The sequence below is a fragment of the Silurus meridionalis genome, chromosome 22, assembly GCF_014805685.1.
Source record: "Silurus meridionalis isolate SWU-2019-XX chromosome 22, ASM1480568v1, whole genome shotgun sequence".
Lineage (NCBI taxonomy): Eukaryota > Metazoa > Chordata > Actinopteri > Siluriformes > Siluridae > Silurus > Silurus meridionalis.
Window position 1 is genome coordinate 14,041,692 of NC_060905.1, and position 14,413 is coordinate 14,056,104.

Consider the following 14,413-nt stretch of genomic DNA (forward strand, 5'->3'; position numbering starts at 1 on the left):
CTATATCCTATAGAACAGGTTGAACACTATGCACTTTATGTCGAATACTTACTTTAGTCCTTAGCTATGTGTTATGTAGCTCTATGTTAAATGTAGCACCAGGGTTCTGGAGGAACGTTTTCTCATGTCACTGTGTATTGTCAGCTATACAGATACATTTAAATAAATTTGAATATTATTAAAAAGTTGATTTATTGTAGTAATTCAATACAAAGTGAAACGTGGCTATTATATAGATTCATCACACTGATATTTCAAATGATTTTTTTAATTTTAATGATTGTGGCTCACATTTAACAAAAACATCAATTCAATCTTAAATTTGAATTCTTCATAAGATCAATCAAAAAAACATTTTTAGTAAATTGTTGGCCTTCTGGAGAGTATGTTCATTTACTGTATATGTACTCAATACTTGGTAGGGGCTCTTTTTGCTTTAATTGCTGACTCAATTCGGCGTGACATGGAGGTGATCAGTCTGTGGCACTACTGAGGTGGTATGGAAGCCCAGATTTCTTTGACGGTGGCTTTCAGCTCATTTGCATTTTTTGGTCTCTTGTTTCTCATTTTCTTCTTGACAATGCCACATAGATTCTCTATGGGGTTCAGGTCTCGTGAATTTGCTGGACAGTCAAGCATACCAACACCATGGTCATTTAACCAACTTTAGGTGCTTTTGGCAGTGTGGGCAGGTGCCAAAAAGGAAATCAGCATCTCTATAAAGCTGGTCAGCAGAGGGAAACATGAAGTGCTCTAAAACTTCCAGGTAGACGGCTGTGCTGACCTTGGACTTGATTAAACACAATGGACCAACAGCACTGTTCATATGCTGTGTGGTATCAGTGCATTCCCACTCATATATATGCATCTATGTGATAAACAGTAGGTCAACAGAGTAGCAAGTTTGAATTCACAAAATTATGAAAAGAAAGATTATTAAAGGTTTAGTGATTATTAATGGTAAAGGGATGGCAATGATAAGTCATATGTATTCATATAGCACCTAGACACACAGTATGCGACTTCAGACGCATATAAAGTCTTCACTTACCATATGTGCCTGTCATGATTTTCTTGTCAAGAGCAGTCCTCCACTCAGCACCACTCTCTGTTTTACTCTGTCCTCCTACAATAGACGAAACAAGAAGCATGAACATTAGAAAAGGGTACAGAAGATATGCAACACTGTCTTCTGACTAGTTTTGGATTTCCAAAAAGTTTTGTTCATCTTAACATTGGAACTATAAAAATATAGATATGCTATTAGGATATATTTTTATGGGTATCTTTTGGACAGTAATGGAAGAAATTAATTTGCCTTTTTAAAACACTTTATTATCTAATAATTCGACCTGACTTTCAAAACTGTTTACCTTTCAAATTGCTGTGGATCAGAATTTCCACTGGGAAGGCGGCCATTAAAAAAAACATGCACCATTGAAGTGGCTGTTTGGGCCTGCAGGGCAGAAGTCCACTGAGTTTTTATTCCCGTCCCATGTGCTAACTCTACCTGTGTTTGTAATCACATAAAAAAGAGATTTTCAATATACATTATTTTCAAAAAACACATTTGAGTATGGATGTAAAGACCTAAATCCCAAATACATACATACATACATACATACATACATACATACATACATACATACAATTACAGTCAACAATGTTGCTACAGACAGACTATTACTGGTAAACTAATTGAAAGAAGGAAGAGCTTAACTCCAAACCTATACACTTGATTAAGAATAAACAAAGGAATTACACTAGTTCAACGGCACCATCTATTTTACAAAGTGGAAGCAAAATACTTACTTTAGCAGCACCAGACAGAGAAGCCTTGGATGGAGCCTTCAGAGCCGGTAAAGGAGAATATTAATACATTAAAAACAATACACATGACATTAAGCACAATAAAATATTTAAATAAATATCAGAATATCATAGTGTTGCACAACAATCTAAAGATTACTGCTTGTAAGTCATGTGACTCATATTTTAATGGAATTGATTCAACAAAAAGGTGATATTTAATGGGAAACATCAATTATAGGTGAACAATTCCTTATCTACCAACAGTCATGTTCAAATCACTAGTAAGCTAGAAATGTTCCTGAATCCTGGTGTGTACAAATATTTGAATGTAAAATAAATAAATAAAAACAAAAGTTAAAAATGCATAACTTACATTAAGGACATCTGCATTTGATTTCACAGGCTAAAATGAATACAGCAAATGAATATATGTACTAAATTGTTACCACAAAATAAAGAGATTTAAATATACAGTATAGTTTGCATGTAGATGTGGTATGAAGTGCAAGTTGTTATGTTGTCTTTTTATTATTATATTAATTGATTTAATGTTTTATTAAAATTTGTATATATTTATATATTTATAACATGTTATAACATGTTTTAAATATAATATACAGTACAGACCAAAAGTTTGGACACACCTTCTCATTCAAAGAGTTTTCTTTATTTTCATGACTATGAAAATTGTAGAGTCACACTGAAGGCATCAAGGGCTATTTGACCAAGAGGGAGAGTGATGGGGTGCTGCGCCAGATGACCTTGCCTCCACAGTCACCGGACCTGAACCCAATCGAGATGGTTTAGGGGTGAGCTGGACCGCAGAGTGAAGGCAAAAGGGCCAACAAGTGCCAAGCATCTCTCGGGGAACTCCTTCAAGACTGTTGGAAGACCATTTCAGGTGACTACCTCTTGAAGCTCATCAAGAGAATGCCAAGAGTGTGCAAAGCAGTAATCAAAGCAAAAGGTGGCTACTTTGAAGAACCTAGAATATGACATTTTTCAGTTGTTTCACACTTTTTTGTTATGTATATAATTCCATATATAATTCCACATGTGTTAATTCATAGTTTTGATGCCTTCAGTGTGAATCTACAATTTTCATAGTCATGAAAATAAAGAAAACTCTTTGAATGAGAAGGTGTGTCCAAACTTTTGGTCTGTACTGTATATTCTCGAGCTCTCACCTCGAAAAGTTAAATAGAAAGTATACTTTTTTTTATAAATCTCAGCTTTGGGCAGCTGTTCTTTAACTTCCTTTAGTTTCATTTGTAACCTCTACACTACAACCACAACTGTGCCACCTACATCATCTGGAGCCGTTCAGAATCAATATTTGTCTAATAACATGACAAAAATATTAAAATGAAAATGAAATACAACCTACTCACCAGAGATGCAGACTCATAATTTGCACCGCTCCTCAGAGGCTGTAAGGCTTGTATGCACTGGTCTGAAAGCGGCGAACAATCCCTTTCCCAGACCGAGACAAGCTAGCTAGCTTCACGGTTGGCCGACCTCTCCTGGCCATCTAGCTTTTGTTGAAAAGATATTTTTAAGTATGTCCGAGACCAAATCAATTTCTCTTCATCCGTAGGCGTAAATAGGTCTAACTCAGATGTATGACCAACCAATCAGAGGACGGAAAAATGCTGACACTATTCTGGGCCCTCTAGCTGGCCCTGTGGAGCGAATATGAAATCTGATTGGTTAAAGACACAGAGCTATTTTTTTAAGTAGACAATGTAAAAGGCCAGCAGAACAGACTTTGAAGGCACTGGGCTGATTAGATTGACATGGCAGCACATAGAGGCTAAAATCCGATTGGACAAAAAATCGAACATCCACATACACTTACTGGAAGCAGTGCAGCCAAAAGAAATGCTACGAAATGAAGAGAATAAACTGTTGGGAATAAATTAATACAATTTCATGAAACAAATATTAGAAATTAGGTTTTAAATGTAGGTCAGTGTTTCTGATAGTGTTTAGGCCACCAGAGAAGGCCCACCACTGTATTTAACATATATTTCAAATATATTTTGGCCCCAAAAAATTTTTTTTATTACCGCATGGTAAGGTCAGGAAGAAATATCTAACTAGCAAAATACACCTTTGGTAAGTTTTACAAGAGGCATGGCAAAGTATTTCAGCTGAGTGTGTAAAGCTGTTATTCATGCTAAGAGTGTTTTTCAGTGAAAAGTTGAGGATTTGTACATTTTCATATATCTGTAAGAAACTCTTGCTGTTGAATTGCCTAGTTTGTTGCACAGAAAAAAAAGGAACATGCATGTGTCTCTCAAAGACCATAAAAGACTACAAATGGTTGACACTTTACAATGGAAGTATAGTGCATGCACAAAGCACTAAAATGGTTTATATGGACATTTGCATAAATTGGTTTATTGATAGAAATATTGTACATGTTAAACTATAAACTATTGATATGAATTCCAACCTTCATTACTTCTTCATTCCTGATGGGCACAAAGGACACTGATATTTGAGTTCTTGAATAATTTCAATAAAAAATTAGGATTTTAAAAGCCAACACTGGAAAGCTTTTCATCTGCTGTTGTGAATGAGAATATTCATATGCTCTTTGTACTTGTTGCATAAAATTGAAACTTTTATACATTATATCCTTAAATGTGTCAGAGTGGAAACAGTCAGAACTGGCCTTCTCAGTCTGAATTGTTAGTTTCAGTAAACTCGGATATTTATATAAAGCGCAATTCTGCTTATCAGTAGGCATAATTTTGAAGGTCGCTTATTATTAACATCTAGGTACATATATTACAGGAACCATGACAACAAACAGGGCCCAATGTTAATGTATAAATAGCTTGTCCATTTACGGTTAAATAGATAGTTTTACCAAGAAGTACCATCACAGAGATACCATCAAAAATTTTGGGATACTGTATGCTGTACAGCAAACAACAGTGTTGTACTTAAGGCATAGAGAACGCTTACAAAAAGGAATTCTGTGTGTACTTGTATAATTGTGGGGAAAACCTGTTGGATGTTGGTTGAGTTCTGGTAAAATGGCAGAAATTTTTATAAAAATGACAGGGAATCATTTATGTACTGTATAATCTTGCTTTCACTGCTGTGGCCCGGGTTCAATCCCCGGTCAGGGAACCAACCCCAGCTATTAGGGTTGCACAAGCCAGTGCACTATAAGTGCTGGTCCCAAGCCCGGATAAATGTGGAGGGTTGCGTTAGGAAGGGCATCCAGTAATCCAGTGGCATCCCGTGTAAAAACGTGCCAAATCGAAAATGCGGATCATGAATACGGATGATCCGCTGTGGCGACCCCTAATAGGAGAAGCCGAAAGAAAGGTTTTTTTTAATATAATCTAGCCATACATAACACAGAAAATGTCAAATTTTGGATATAATTCTAATAAATACTGTGGATAGTTACATAAACATGCACAGTGGGATGAGTTGATGTCTGGGTAATGTAGTGAAGTCTGGTGATGTCCTATGATGCCATGTTTGTTCATATATCTGAAAACACAAACCCACAGTAGAATAAACATGTGACATAGCAAAATGCTCAGCACGATGGGGAGGGTTTATTTCTGGAAAATATAATGGTCTGCGCTAGAGGTGCAAGAAAAAAATTATATTTTGTTTGCCCATACTGTATCGATTCTCAAAAAGAAATGATCTATGGAAGTTGTTTCCTTTTGAGTTTATATCCAGACTGCTAGATAGACAGTGACATCCTTATAGAAAAAAGAAGTCTTCCTTACTCTATATTTTCTTGCCTTCTTAGGATTGTAGCTTTTAGATGTAAAACACTAGTTACTACTCAGATGATGCTTCTACTGCTAGCTAATGGTAATACTAATAATATATCATCATCAAATCCACTTTATATTAGGTGTATTTAACAAATCTGCACATACATTAAACAAAACGATTTAAAAAAATGATCAAGTTAGTTACAGTGATACTAATTGAGTTTGCTAGCGTGTGCTACGGTCCCATGACGTCACATGCTTGTTAACCAATCACATAAGTGGAAACGCAAACCCACAGCAGCGTACACATGTGACATATCGAAACGCTCAGCACAATCAGGAGAGTTGATTTCTTTTTGTGTAGTGACGTCAGAACACAGCCGCTTCTTCAAACATGAACTGCCTAAATGATTGGCTGATGAGAAACCACATTGACAGGGACTCCATTCAATCGTGTTACGTTTCAACTTCAGCTCGGTGGCTTATTGGTTCGTATCGTTAAGCCACGCCCACTCGCTCTTCCACTACCTCATTGATCTCCTTTCTGAGGCAACCATTTCTAGTGTGTGGTCGAGAGGAAACTGAAGCTTGTGTGCGCGCGCGTCTCAAACGGTCTATTCGCGGTTATATGGCAACAACGGCCGCTTTTCTTTCTTACCCTGTTGTCCCCACTACTCTTTAAAAATTCCGCCGAAAAAGAGGAGACGATCTTCCAAAACCTTCAAGCCGTTATTTCACGTAAGTACAAGCCTTCTTCTCTTCCTTTACCTCTTCACCCGATTCCATCCAACACGTCTGAGTTCTAACAACATGGCGGCCGCTGTTGTGCTTGTTCTTGGAAGCTGTGGGTTGTCGGCGATTTGCGGGATATTATGATTTGTTTTTATCGTCGGCAAAATGTCTGTTTCCGTGTTTCGACACGTTTTCGGTTTTTGAATCAAGTACAAATATAAACGTGATACACGCCTGTGTGTTGAACCGCGTCTTTACACTTGATTCATTGGACTTCATCCGGGTAACACCATGTGTCAGTGAGCTGGGTGTCTTCAGTGAAACAAATAAGCTTATGACATAAACACTTTAAAATTGGGAATAAATAGTGCTTAAACACGTTTTTATTAAAGTTTTAGTCTATTGTAAACAGAAATATAATAACAGACCATGTAACCGATCATTACACCTACCACTGTTCAAATACACTCACGTGTAATAATGTGATTGATTTGTTTATTTTGGTTTATTTATAATTAAAAGTGACGTAATAGTAATTACCAGTTCGTGTTAATGATCTTTACACCTAGCACTGTTCAAATGCTGTTCTTATAAACATATTATTTATTGCATTTTATTATATTTATTATAAAAATGAATGTTATAAATTATAACCTGAGCATGTAAATTATCATTACACTTGTTCAAATACACTCACTAACATATTGTGATTTTTATTTATTGTATTGTCTTTTTCCTAAACTGTTGACAGACAAGCAAAAAGTACAACTTCCTATTGGAAACATTTTAGTGTCACCTGGGCTTATTGAAAACAATTTACATAATCACTTATACTGTTTCCTTAAATCATTATAATGTGTCATGTAGCACCAGTGATTATTATAATAACATTTGGCACTACTAATAATCAAGAATAATGACAATAATGATTCCCTGGAGTGTTACAGACCCATAAAGGTTCCCATTTAAAAACCATGACTTTGTAGCTTTGTAGATCAATAAATGTGTGTTTGTTGTTGTTTTGCTCTTTTCTTTATCTTTCTCAGGGGAACTACAATCAGGAGTTGCACGTCACGTAGTGTACAAAGTGTACCCATGTGTTGCGCAATATTTTCTAACAGCGCGTTTTTGGGCACAGTGGTCTTGTCCTCATTTCCTGATTTGGTTAGTTAGTTTCTACAGTGAAACTTTTTTTTGAGACGTTTCCAATCATTTCGAATCTGGTTGGCTTTTTGAATTTCAGGCTGGCTGTAATCTTTTCTTGGATATGCTGACAGTCTGACACTGATATCTTATCACGGTTTCTGTCAATTTATTTTTTTGGGTAAATCTACAACCTTGTTCAGGGGCGGCGTCAAGTTACATAAGGGCGCCCGTTATTTGCAAATATTTTTTATCATGCTTGCGATCGGCCCAGTCCACAATTTCCGAAAAATTCCTGTCCTCGTTAGTGTGTTTCAGGAAGTCCGCAGTCATCCAGTAATGGTAATCTGACACCTGGGGTTTAAAATTAGCAAGATTTATCCGAGACAAACAAAATGTCATGATGCACCTGGGTGGAGATCAGATCCACATTTGTTGCTTGGATTTAGGAAGACTCAAAGGACATAAGCTTTTGTCTGGTGTATGCTTGAGGGTTATTCTTAGCCACCACAACATCGAGCATGTGGTGTGTATCAATGACACATGCCAGCTTCTAGGTTTTGTCATGACCAGCAAATGGGTAGTTGTTTTAACACAAAACCCAAGCCCTGATCTCAAACTTGTTTTTTTATTTATATATAATGTGTGGTGGCATTCTTTTTTTTTTCTCTTAATCTGTTTGTGTACCTATGTGGGATGTTGGTGAGTAATTTTAAAGAGTAAAGTAATTTTTCACAATGCTCTGTTTGTTTGCTTTACAGGGCTCCCCTCTTTCTGTACAAGTGTATAAGCGCTACCCAGAAGGCCTAGGAAAGGCACTCTACCGCGAGCAATTCGACTTCAACGCGGAGCCGCCTTGGGATCCTAGCTGATAGTGGGAGAAATCCATCTCCCAGCTTGTCCATGTGAGTATCAAGCTACACCGATCAGACATAACATTACGACATTGAGTGAAGTGAATAACACTGATTATCTCTTCATCATGGCACCTGTTAGTGGGTGGAATATATTAGGCAGCTAGTGAACATTTCATCTTCAAAGTTAGAAGCAAGGAAAATGGGCAAGCGTGAGGATTTGCGTGAGTTTGATGATGACCAAATTGTGATGTCTAGACGACTGGGTCAGATCATCTCCAAAACTGCAGCTCTTGTGGGATGTTGTGACCCAAGGAAGGAACAGTGGCGAACCGGTGACATGGTCATGGGTGGCCGGGGCTCATTGATGCACATGGGGTACGAAGGCTGGCTCGTGTGGTCCGATCCAACAGACGAGCTTCTGTAGCTCAAACTGCTGAAGAAGTTAATGCTATTAATGCTTGATTGATCAGAGCTGTTTTGGCAGCAAAAGGGGGACCGACACAACATTAGGCAGGTGGTCATAATGTTATGCCTGATTGGTATAATAATTAAGTAATTCTGCAAAACATTTATTTTTTTCTTTTACACATAAAAGGATGCTTAATTCATATTAAACATGAAGTAGCATTTACATCTACACTCACCACCTCATTTTATATGATGATAAAATATACTCAAAGTAAAGAAATATCAATTGACTGATTTTTTATATTTTTTATTATTATTTGAATTTGATTTATTACATTTTTTTACCAACAGCTGAATTTATTTCAGCATGTTTACACACATTTGCTTGTATGAACATCCCCAGGAATGAGAATGAGTTTTTGTGTGTTTTGAAGAGCTCCCAAAACAGATTCATTCAAGGCTGCTCATTTCAGATATTATCTATCTCTCCTGCACAAAGTCAGCATAAATAGTACATCCATGTCTAACCGGTGATCAGAACGCCGGTATTCAAATAATCAGCGCAATATTGTTTCCGTGAATGTTTTAATGACCTAAATGTTTTGTATTTCCTTCGCAGTTTGTTGCATAGTAACAGGACCCAAAGGCTTAGTACTCTCTCTATGATTGTCGGATCTGCGGACTACGGTTGAGATGAAAGGATTTACTGATGAACCGAACTACATAGTTGAACTGCTTGACGGAGGAACGACCCTCGAAGATGTCATTGACAACCACATTTACGAACAAGCTTTGGTGAGTGGATCTATCGGGTTATGCTGTTTCATAAACGCCTGGAAACGCGTGTCGCTGCCCTGCTGTGCTGTATGTTTGGGTGGGTTGTCATTATTATTGAATAACCTACATGACGTTAAGCAGGGCCCTTATTTTTTATTTATTTTTTCGTTTTTTCTTTCCACTCCACGGTTTAAGAAGAGACCATGCTCATTTGTGTTGGTGGTGTTGATTCTTATTGCATTAACTTTTAGGTTGTGTTCACTTGGTGCACTTGTTACCTTGGATTGAGTAATGGAAAAGTTAGAGTGAGAGAGAGAAGGGTTGGGTTTTGAAAGCCTGATTGTCAAGAACAGAGTCCCTGTTGTCAATCAGCTAGGTTTATCTGTCCATCGCTTGCTCACGTGTCCATCGCTTGCTCACATGTTGATGTTCCTTGTGGCTAATGTGGTATACATTGTCCTAAGTTTTATGTTTAAGACCCTGGAAGTGCGGGCGTCTCTTGCACTGTGAAGATTTTTCTGCACTCTCGCTTCATTATTCAATGCTTGGGATTTTTTTTTGTGTGTGCAATTCACAGCTACCTGGCCTCATGAGGTTGGCCATCTTTGCCTGCTGTTAAAATTGCTTAAATGCCATAAGCATGTTTATCAGGTTAGTTGTGTTGTGGTCTTTTTTTTTTTTTTTTTAATTATGATTGAGCACAGTTTAGTCTGCTTTAATTTGAATGTCAAAATTGCTCAGGTGGAAATGTTCTTCAGCATGACGATACAGCACAGAGAATCGTATGGGATTATAGATGTTGGTACAGCCCTGGCTCTTCTGTTTAGTTTAATAAATGGAATGCATTATGGTGTGGTTTGCTTTAGCCTTTGCATTGTAGTCATTTGGCAGATTTCTTTTCTTTTTTCTTTTTTTTTTTTTTTTTGTACAAAGCTGAAAAGGGATACAGTCCAAGACAACATTTGATCAGGTCAGGTTGAAGGATTTGAAATTACAATCTACTAAACACCAGCCAAAATCTTTAACTGCTGAGTCAGCAATGTCTCATTCGCTCATATTACTGCTTTCTCAATCTTTTTGTTTATTTATTTTTTGTTTTTCAGGCTGAAAAAAATGCATTTGTTGTGGCTGACCTCGGCGCACTACTGCGGCAGCATGTTCTCTGGCAGAGCACCCTACCCCTAGTTCGACCGTTCTACCCAGTCAAATGTAACAGCAGCCCTGCCGTCATCGAGATCCTGGTTGCCCTGGGAGTCGGTTTTGTGTGTGCAAATAAGGTGACGTTCTTGCTGTACTTTTCCACACCACTTTTTGCATGCAGTTATTTTGGTCTAATTGTATCGTTTCTTTCAGGCTGAAGTCTCGATGGTACTCAACCATGACGTCTCTCCTGAGAACATCATCCTGTCCGGTGTTTGCAAGCAGCAGTCGCACATCAAACACGCCGCCAAAAACGGCGTCAGATACCTGGTGTGCGATAACGAAGCCGAGCTCGGCAAGATCGCCCGCTCTCACTCAAACGCCAAGTCAGTGTTCCACTCAACATGCTTGCCTCGTTCTCTGTCCCATGTTCAGTATTCTGTATAACACTTCCTCTGTCTTCACAGGCTGCTCCTGCAGTTGTGTACCGAGGCTCAGGTGGAGGAGGCCAGCATGGTGTTTGGCTGCTCGCTGAAAGGTTGCAGGCATCTTTTAGAAGCTGCCAAAGAGCTGGGTGTGGATGTGGCTGGAGTAGTGTAAGTCGTATTTCATGCAAGCGTAACATCTATAATATAAACCCAGTTTTACTTTAATAACTCAGTCCTTTATACTTCAATAGGCTCCAGATTCCAGCATCATGCAAAGATCCTCAAGTGTATGCCCATGCCCTGTCTGATGCCCGCTGTGTGTTTGATATGGGGGTGAGTTGACTAATCAGTTAACTTAAGTAATACTTAGACATTAGAACGATTTACCTAACTCTGATGTCTAATCTGTTTTACAGGAAGAGCTTGGATTTAATATGGAGATTTTGGATATTGGGAGTGGATTCAGTGGCTCTGAGTATCAGTTGAAACAGGTGAGATATAGATATATATATATATATATATATATATATATATATATATATAATGTTGTCCCCCTTTTTCCAGTCCTGACCTGCTGAGCATTAACTTCTTAAGCTATTTTAGCTACAAAAGCTCATCTGTTGGATCGGATCACACGGCCCAGCCTTTGCTTGCCACGTGACCCTGTCCCTAGTTCACCGCTCTTCCATCCTCGCACCACTTTTGATCGATAGCTGCATTTTTGGAGATGCTCTGGCCCAGTCGTCGAACCATCACTATTTGGCCCTTGTCAAATTCAATTCCTTTTATTACGCTTGCCCATTTTTCCTGCTCGAACACATTAACTTTGAGGACAAAATGTTCACTTGCCTAATATACCCCTCCCACTTCACTTCACCGGTCGTAATGTGTAAATATATAATTTAGATAGATGTATAGCTTTGTTTGTTATTATGATTAAACATTGCCAGATATAAAATAATGAAAGTATATATTTTTTTACTCCCTCAAACAGACCCATGCTGCTATCAGGCCTTTGCTGGAGGCCTATTTTCCTGTCATGTCTGGAGTGCGAGTGATTGCTGAGCCAGGAACCTTTTATGTGTCTTCCTCTTTCACCCTGATCGTAAATGTCATTGGCAAGAAGCTGGTAGCCAGAGATCTCCATGGTGAGTCTAAAGGTGGGTTCCTTGGCACCAGTACCGACATTATATAACCTGGCAACATTGCCTGTGCTAAGGGTAGCTCCTTTATCTTCACGGCTGATTACGAATTTGTACTCAAAAAAATGCTTTTTAATTATTTTAGTTTTGTTACGGTTTAGCTAAACAGAGTTATAAAATATTTAATTACATTTGGAAACTCTGTGCAATTTATTAACTGGTCTCTGATTAAAGAAGCCATGATGACTTTGATAAGGTTATATTAGATAGTTTGCTGGATTTTCCATTAAGACCTTAATGTTAAACTATAGGATGTAATAAACTCCCTGTTTCGATATGCTATTTAAGTACCGATTCAGGGTTCGAAGTTATTAAAACTTCATTACAATGTCAATCAGCTGGCGATGTTGCTCTCTTACAGAAGGTAAATACAAATATCCAATGTGCAATTTTCTGTCAGGCTACATTATCTAGGCAAAAGTAGGGAAGTAAAAACACACTTGTATAGAATATCTAATGTATGCTATATATCTATCTCTGAATGCTGTATATTTAAGATTTGACATCAATGGAACAAAGAGTTCTTCACCTGTTCCATCATGACAAAGCCTCTGTGCACAAAGAGAGCTTTATGAAAAAGTGTTATAGTTGGAGTGGAAAAAACAGCATAGCCTTGACTGACTTAACCCCAATGCGATGGAGGGACTGAGCCTAGAGCAGGATGTTATTTCCATGACTATGAAAATTGTAGATTCACACTGAAGGCATCAAAACTATGAATTAACACATGTGGAATTATATATGGAATTATATACATAACAAAAAAGTGTGAAACAACTGAAAAATGTCATTCTAGGTTCTTCAAAGTAGCCACCTTTTGCTTTGATTACTGCTTTGCACACTCTTGGCATTCTCTTGATGAGCTTCAAGAGGTAGTCACCTGAAATGGTCTTCCAACAGTCTTGAAGGAGTTCCCGAGAGATGCTTGGCACTTGTTGGCCCTTTTGCCTTCACTCTGCGGTCCAGCTCACCCCTAAACCATCTCGATTGGCTTCAGGTCCGGTGACTGTGGAGGCCAGGTCATCTGGCGCAGCACCCCATCACTCTCCTTCTTGGTCAAATAGCCCTTGATGCCTTCAGTGTGACTACAATTTTCATAGTCATGAAAATAAAGAAAACTCTTTGAATGAGAAGGTGTGTCCAAACTTTTGGTCTGTACTGTACATGCCACAAAAGTCAGATTCTAACATAAGTTAGAAGCTACTCTGAACTCAATCAATAAAATATGGAACAGTCAAATAATCAATAAAAAATGCAGCTTCGTAGCATACAAGCAGCTCGTCCGTGTTATCTAGTTTTTTCAGATCCTTGCATCTCGCATTCATTTTCTTTTTTTTTTTTTCTTTGTCACTTTGGCCTTTTACAGATCTGACTCCTAGCGATGACCCCAAGTTTTTGTACTATTTGAGTGATGGCGTATTTGGATCTTTTGTTGGCAAGCTGTTGGGAAACATCATTCCATCGCCCACAGTGCACAAGGTAATGAATCTGACACGCACCCCTCACAAACAGTACACACATTGAAAATTATCCAAAAAGAACTTTTTTCTTCTTCTTTTCTTTCCCCATGATGGTCATTTGAGCTCTTTGTGTTCATGTGTGTGCAGTTGTCACTCTCAGCAAATGAGCCGGTGTTCTCCAGCAGTCTGTGGGGTCCGTCTTGTGATGCTTTGGACCAGGTGGTAGAGCACTGCCTGCTTCCTGAGCTCTCTGTGGGAGACTGGCTCATCTTTAAAAACATGGGGGCTTGCGGTCACGAAGAGACAGCGGTCATCAGAGACTCTGAAAAACCACCTATGTATTACTCCATTTCTGAAAGCTCTTGGTAATGAACTGCATGTTAAAAAATATTTTCTTTTTCCACCATGTAGATTATTATTTTAGGTTGTCGTCATCTAAACTTGCATCTTGTTCCCCACAGGTTTGAGATGCAGGAGGCCGGAATCTTAATTGACACCACCATGAAGAACTTGGCATTAGTCCCGTATGGCTCGTAGTTGGAAACTCTTGGCTTCACTTCCTAACCCGGGCATTTAAATGGCCTCTACAGTGCATAAACCAACAGCCATAAACTGAACACTTAATGCTTAGCTACTAATAAAACACACACACAATGACCAGTGGCATTTTGGGATCACAAAATAATTGTTCTTGTCTTA

General features: G+C 38.3%; 1 protein-coding gene across 2 annotated transcripts; it reads left to right on the forward strand.

Moving 5' to 3' along the window:
- Positions 1-6,114: 6,114 nt before the first annotated feature.
- On the forward strand, positions 6,115-14,371 carry azin1b (antizyme inhibitor 1b). Of its 2 annotated transcripts, none has more exons than XM_046834786.1 (12): positions 6,115-6,305; positions 8,204-8,347; positions 9,327-9,502; positions 10,588-10,761; positions 10,838-11,010; positions 11,092-11,220; positions 11,304-11,385; positions 11,469-11,543; positions 12,047-12,200; positions 13,621-13,733; positions 13,862-14,079; positions 14,176-14,371. In XM_046834786.1, exons 3-12 carry the CDS (start codon positions 9,401-9,403, stop codon positions 14,249-14,251), a joined length of 1,296 nt encoding a protein of 431 aa, XP_046690742.1. In that variant the 5' UTR covers positions 6,115-6,305; positions 8,204-8,347; positions 9,327-9,400; the 3' UTR covers positions 14,252-14,371. The 2 variants fall into 2 exon arrangements, with proteins under 2 accessions (XP_046690742.1, XP_046690741.1); XM_046834785.1 differs by having other exon boundaries at positions 6,116-6,305; positions 12,047-12,212.
- Positions 14,372-14,413: the final 42 nt, after the last annotated feature.

Bases quoted from the DNA above. Each gene is read 5' to 3' on its own strand.
- azin1b (XM_046834785.1), top strand. From the start codon at position 9,401: ATGAAAGGATTTACTGATGAACCGAACTACATAGTTGAACTGCTTGAC. The intron at 11,386-11,468 runs GTGAGTTGACTA...TCTGTTTTACAG, and splicing joins GCTGTGTGTTTGATATGGGG to GAAGAGCTTGGATTTAATAT. The intron at 14,080-14,175 runs GTAATGAACTGC...TGTTCCCCACAG, and splicing joins TCCATTTCTGAAAGCTCTTG to GTTTGAGATGCAGGAGGCCG.